Source organism: Telopea speciosissima, chromosome 1 (assembly GCF_018873765.1).
Source record: "Telopea speciosissima isolate NSW1024214 ecotype Mountain lineage chromosome 1, Tspe_v1, whole genome shotgun sequence".
In the NCBI taxonomy this organism is placed as follows: Eukaryota; Viridiplantae; Streptophyta; class Magnoliopsida; order Proteales; family Proteaceae; genus Telopea; species Telopea speciosissima.
In genome coordinates this window covers 16,249,530-16,256,282 of record NC_057916.1, presented here as the reverse complement: position 1 = coordinate 16,256,282, position 6,753 = coordinate 16,249,530, and the positions used below count along the sequence as shown (strand labels likewise).

The following is a 6,753-nucleotide window of genomic DNA, read 5'->3' as shown; positions in this document are numbered from 1 at the left end:
TCACATGAAGTACTTCATGGAGACAGGATTTAGGTCCATTGGATTGTTGATGTTGGACAGTTGCTCTTCCCCAATAAGTTTGAACTCAGCTAGATTCATGGGGTTGTTAATGTTGAACAGTTGTTCTTGCCCAAATTTACATTCAATCAGGTTCATTGAGTAGTTGATGTTAAAGAGTTGCTTAGCCTGGTCCATTGGGTTGTTCATGTTGTACAATTGCTCAGCCTGATTCATTGGAGGGTTGATGTTGAACAGTTTCTCTTGCCCAAGGTTACACTTAGCCAGGTTCATGAATGGGTTGTTGTTGTTGAGCAGTTGCTGCTGTTGGAAGATATCCAACCACCTATGTTTTTCTTGATTTAACAACTTATTTTCAACTGCCAAAAAATCCATTATTAACCTAATTTGCCTTCAAAAATTTATTTGGTGATATGTATATATAAAAGAAAAGATCTATTTTTTTTTCTTCTACTGTTCCAATTTTTTGCATGCTTACTTTGTTTGAGTCTTTGTTCATCACTTAGTTTGGCTATCCTATCCCTTATAGCATCATTTTCAATACTCAGCTCACTATGTTTGCATTCATTCTGGGAGACTTGAGAGGCCATCAATGAGATAAATTCCTATTGAAGAGATTAATAAAAGTATAGAAGTTAGACAAGTAATTACTAAAGATAATCTCCTATTGGAGGTAAGAAAGGTACTCAAGTAATTGATGATTAGAGATTAGTTGGTTATATACCTTGAGATTATTCACATTTTGTTCGAGTTGAGCACTGTATTCCAACTTTCTAAGCCGGTTTTTTTGCACAGATAGTCGATTTCCAATAAGCCTACAAAAGGTTAAACCTTTTAATATAACACAATTTTTTTCTTCCAATTAGAGTAAATACTCTTATTTCAAATATATACTCGACAAATATGTAAAACAATATCATCTTTTGATATTGACATAATAATACGTTATTTTTAAATTATTTTCGAAAACCCTTTTATATCCTTAACTTAAAGAACTTTTGAAAATAAGATAAGTGGTGATTAAACGAAAGTGTCAATTTCTAAATACACCTATAGAAGTGTCATTTAGATCGACAATTACAAATAGAATATAAATAGAGAGAGAGAAAAAAAAAAAAAGAAGAAGGCGAATTTAGGGAAAAAGAAACCCACATACCGTCTTAACTTTTTTGGATCCATATTAGGATCAAATTTTCTGATCCATTTGTGTTGATATAGATTTTCAAGCTCAAGTTTGATGGAAGGACCTGAGCTAGGGTTCTCACCAGATGATTGGGATGAAATCTCAATCTTCTTGAACTTATCATCCACTAGCTTTTGATTCATGGTAGAAGTTGCAGTTGGCCTTGGGTACCTTGGTGGTAGCTCCATGCTCACCAACTTGTTCATCCCAGCCATTATCTCACCACTGATTCTATTTATACAATTTGCACTAACATAACTTAATATAAGTTGTAATGGACAAGAACCATGGTCTAGTGGTATGGTCATAAACCACAATCAAAAACCATTATTTTGGAATCACTCTATTCTTCAGAATTGGAAATTTAATAAAAAAATACAAAACATAAATGTATAATCTAAAGAAATCTTTTGGGGAGAGGGTTTCCTACAAGGGCAGTGTAAGAAGGAATTTGCATGCTACACCAATGAGAGGTTAGGAAATGGTATCATCCATATGGGTCCACATGGTTTGAATACGAGATAGTGTGTGTCAGTGTGGGCCCATTGTTTATTATGTGAGAAGTATATAAAATAATTTGTACAAGGCCAGTGTAGTAATATTTTTCCAATCATTAATATAGTTCGACTACTTTCCTCATTCCTTGAAATTAATATCTTTATATTAGGAAATTCTTAAAAGATTTTCCATAAAAAGAAGGGGAAAGCGTTACAAAAATAAATTTTTAGTTAAGTCTGAAAACTTTCCTCATTTCTTGAAATTAATATCTTTTAAGTATTTGGAATATTCTTAAAAGCCCTTTCCATAAAAGAGAAACTTCACAAATTTTTATTTTCACAAGATATGATCTTTTGAACTCTCAAAAGGAAACCAATGAAAAATTCATTGTTGAAACCCCTTTTTAAATTTTAAATATTGGGTGAGCATTCTTTGTGGGGGGATCGTGGCCCTGTGCACAAATACAGGGGCGCACGAAATGACCACTGTGTTTAAATATAGGTAACTAGGTTGACTATTGTGAATTTATATAAAGGGGGGGAGGGGAAGGGAAAAAGATGATTGAACCTAGGCATTAATATAGCTACCTAGACTGCCTACGTTGCCTCGTTAGGGATCAAGCCGAGCGTAGTAAAAAAATATTTTGAAAATAATAGGAAACCAAAAATGTAGGAGATACCTTGATCGTAAATTCGTGGTAAAAGATCCCCTTTTGACCTTATTTGTCAGTACAGTGAAGCGTTCCGAAAACTAAGCATGGCTTCAGACATTTCATGAGTTATCTTATTTAATATAATGATTAGGGGAATCCGTTGATGGTGACCATTAGTCTAACGAAATTCCCCGAAAAGATTCTTTTTGGGGCCGGGGTTAGTAATTAGGATATATATATTTCATTTGGGCAGCATAATGGCATATATAAGGAAGAGGATACATATATTTCACTTGGGTAGCATAACAACATATATAAGGAAGTTAGTTAAATGTTTTGAAAACCATTTGGCCAGTACAACAACATACATAAATATTTTATTATTTCGAAAACCCTAAATTGGCATTGTAATGACATAAATAATGAACTTTAAGAAAATTCCTATTTATGGTACTTTTAGCATTATAACGACATGTATAGAGGCTTTGGAAACTGCTGGAATAGATATATATTATTGCATAAATAAAGTAAATTATGGAAGAGTTAGGAATCTTACCTGTTTGGCCCTAAAAGATCCTGGTTGGTTGAGTGGAGTTCCGACACTTCTATGATGATTCTTGCAAAATCCTATCTCCGAGGGTGTTTTGGGGATTTTTAGGGCAAATATCCCAGAATCTCCCCTCTTTATTTCTCTTTCTCTTTTCTTTTTCTTTTTCATTGTTTTTTGGATGAATGAAAAAATATATTAACGAAACACAGAGAATCTTTCCTCCGAAAAAAATATAAGGAGAAAGAACATGGAAGAATACAAGTAGAAAGCTCTACAACAAAACAATGGACTAACCAACAACTTAATCAAGCTGAAGGGAGACCAACCAAAGAAGAATAAATGACAAAATTAGACCCAAACAACCAATCACCTATATATAAAGTTGACATTCTTCCCGGCCATTAGGATTATAGGGAGGAATGGAAGGAATCACCCAACTCCCGCTTTGATTCTTAAAAGCTAAGAAAAGACTCTCCCGATAAAAAAAAGACACATTAGATCCAAATACACATGATTGGGGTCATAATGGATGCATTTGAGCTCATTCCAACAACTAGAAGCCGTAAAACAAAATAGTATGTATGATATATTGCAAATTTCCAAGATCCGACTCATGGTGGGTTCTAAAACCCCCTTCCAATTTGGCCCACATTTTGGCATTTTGTGGTTTTGTGAAGGTTCTTTTTCCTTTATGTTTCATAAAAAAATTCTATCGGGGGGCTCCGCCCCCTTACAACGGTCTGCTAACCGGCTAGCGGGACTTCCGTAGTCGGGGAAGGTGAACGGTATCTCCTTCATCATTTGGAAAAAATGACTTTTGAATCATTTTTAGAGATGTGAGGATGATATGGTTAATTGGGTGCAAGTGCAAGAGTTCATGTCGATGTCTATTTGTATCCTATTGTCGTCATCGCAAGGGGTGACAAAATTCAACATCTACAGGAAGACATGGATATAAGTTCTCGTTGCTTCTTTAAAGTTATATTACACTTTGACAACTACAGAATATATCCACTCTCTTACGGTCATTGATTCCTAAGATGATAGGAAAATAAAATTTGAAAATCATCAAAAAAACCTTTTAACCGATTAAAAGAGGGAGTACAAAACTATTTGACTTGATACCTTTTAGTTTGATCTTCCTTAATTTGAAACTCTACTATCATCTCTTGTTAAAAGCAACGCCCAGAAGTGGCGATTTGCATAAAAAATATGAAAAACAGAGAAGAACAAGCACACACAAACACACAGGAATTACGTGGTTCACCCCCAAAATGGAAGCTATATCCACGGTCGAGCAACAGAACAAATTTCACTATTCTCTGAAAATATTACAAAACCACTCTTACAGCCCTCTCAGAGATAAGAACATTATATAGAAAACCCCTAACTCGAGGAAGTACAGAAATACCCCTGGACCCCGAAATTGTCAAACTGGACAAGATCGGACCAAAACATAACATATATCCCAAAATATACCGTTTCGAAGATCTCGATGAGCCCAACACAACACATTGCTTTCGATGATGACGTATGCCATTTTTGGGCAATCCGAGATCATTTCGAGGTCGAAATGGCCTTCTGAAGATCTCAACCGCACATTTTAGACCAAAATCAGGCTTCACCAATAACATCTCTCCCCTCTTTAATTGTGAAAAACAATAAGGACTAAAAGTTGTTGAGTCATCAATCTAATCTTAATAATTTTATTTTTCTCCCATTTTGGATCACATAAACATTCTTTCTTTGTGCAAAATGAATGCTATAAAATTATAAAAGCTACTAATAGAAGATAGATTCTAACTTATAATGAACCAGATAAAAGCAAGTATCCTTTATTCCTCCATAGAAACTTTCCCAAAACATAGTATTGACTACCAAAAAAGTACATGCTAAGAACACAAAAACAACAAGAAAATGTAAAGATGAATGTTGAATGATAATCACATGAAGTACTTCATGAAGATAGGATTTAGGTCCATTGAACTGTTGATGTTGGCCAGTTGCTCTTCCCCAAGTTTAAACTTAGCCAGATTCATGGGGTTGTTGATGTTCAATAGTTGTTCTTGCCCAAATTTACACTCATCCAGGTTCATGATTGGGTAGTTGATGTTGAAGAGTTGCTCAGGCCGATTCATAGAGTTGTTGATGTTGAACAGTTGCTCTTGCCCAAGGTTACACTCATCCTGGTTCATTGGGTTGTAGATGTTGAATAGTTGCTTTTGCCCAAATTCACACTTAGCCACCTTCATGATTGGATTGTTGATGTTGGGCAGTTGGAATTTTTGTTCCTGCTGCTGTAGGAAGATATCCAACAACCTATGTTTTTCTTGCTTTAGCCACTCAGTTTCAGCTGCCAAAAATCCACTATTAACCTAATTTGCCTTTAAAAGTTAAATTGATGATATGTATATATACAAGAAAAGATCTTTTTTTTTTCTTCCACTGTTCCAATTTTTTGCATGCGTACCTTGTTTGAGTCTTTGTTCATCACTTAAATTGGCTATCATATTCCTTATGGCATCATTTTCAATACTCAGCTCATTGTGTTTGCATTCAATCTCTGAGACTTGAGAGGCCATAAATGAGACAGATTCCTATTGAAAAGATTAAAAGTATAGAAGTTAATTTAACAAGTAATAAAGATAATCTCCATTTGGAGATAAGAAAGGTACTCAAGTATTTGATGTTTAGAGATTGGTTATATACCTGGAGACTACTCACATGTTGTTCGAGTTGAGCAGTGTTTTCTAACTGTTTAAGTCGATATTTGTGCATAGAGAGTCGGTTTCCAATAACCCTACAAAAGGTTAACAAACAAAACAAAAAAACACATGAAATATACTCTTTTTTTTTTTGGCTAAAAGAATCTTTGTATACTTAACCTTACCTTGGATTGTAAGATATATATTGATTTTTAGAATAGGGATTTTCTTATTGACACCCCCCCTAAGGTGTTAAATAATTTGTAAATCTTACTTTTTTGTTTTCTGTTTTAATATAACACGATCTTTTGGTAATGACATAATAAGTTACTTTCAAATTATTTTTGAAAAATGCTTTTATATCCTTAACTTAAAGAATTTCTGAAAATAAGTACAAGACAATTAATCGAAAGTGCACGCCAATTTTTAAATACACCTATAGAGGTGTCATTTAGACAATTAAGAATAAAACATAATAGAGAGAAAAAAAAATGGCTTAGGTTAGGGAAAAAGAAACCCACGTACCGTCTTAACTTTCTTGGATCCATATTAGGATCAAAATTTCGGATCCATTTGTGGTGATAAAGATTTTCAAGCTCAAGTTTGATGGAAGGATCTGAGCTAGGGTTCTCACCAGATGATTGGGATGAATTCTCTATCTCCTTGCACTCATCATCAGCATCATGATGCAAACCACCACTATGCCTTCGATTTATGTTTGAAGTCACAGCGGGCTTTGGGTACCTTGGTGGCAGCTCCATGCTCACCAACTTTTTCATCCCAGCCATTATCTCAATACTGATTCTAATTGTACAATTTTGACTAACACAATTTAAGTAAAATTGAACTGGTAAGGTGATTATATAAGTTGTAATGGACAAGAACCAGGGTCTAGTGGTATGGTCATAAACCAAAACCGAAAACCATTATTTTGGAATTTCTCTATTCTTCAGAATTGGAAAATTAATAAGAATATGCAAAACATAAATGTATAATCAAAGGAAATCTTTTAGAGAGAGGGTTTCCTATAAAGACAGTGTAAGAAGGAATCTGCATGGTACACCAATAAGAGGTTAGGAAATGGTATCATCCATATGGGTCCACATGGTCAGAATATGAGATAGTGTGTGTCAGTGTGGGCCCATTG

General features: G+C 34.5%; 1 protein-coding gene across 1 annotated transcript; it reads right to left on the bottom strand.

Annotated features, from left to right (window-relative positions):
- LOC122663610 (basic leucine zipper 61-like) lies at positions 1-1,416 on the bottom strand. Its single transcript, XM_043859245.1, has 4 exons — positions 1,175-1,416; positions 743-833; positions 497-623; positions 1-377 (listed from the first exon to the last, which is right to left on the bottom strand). The coding sequence occupies exons 1-4, from the start codon at positions 1,414-1,416 to the stop codon at positions 1-3; spliced, it is 837 nt and encodes a 278-aa protein (XP_043715180.1).
- Between the last annotated feature and the right edge of the window lie 5,337 nt (positions 1,417-6,753).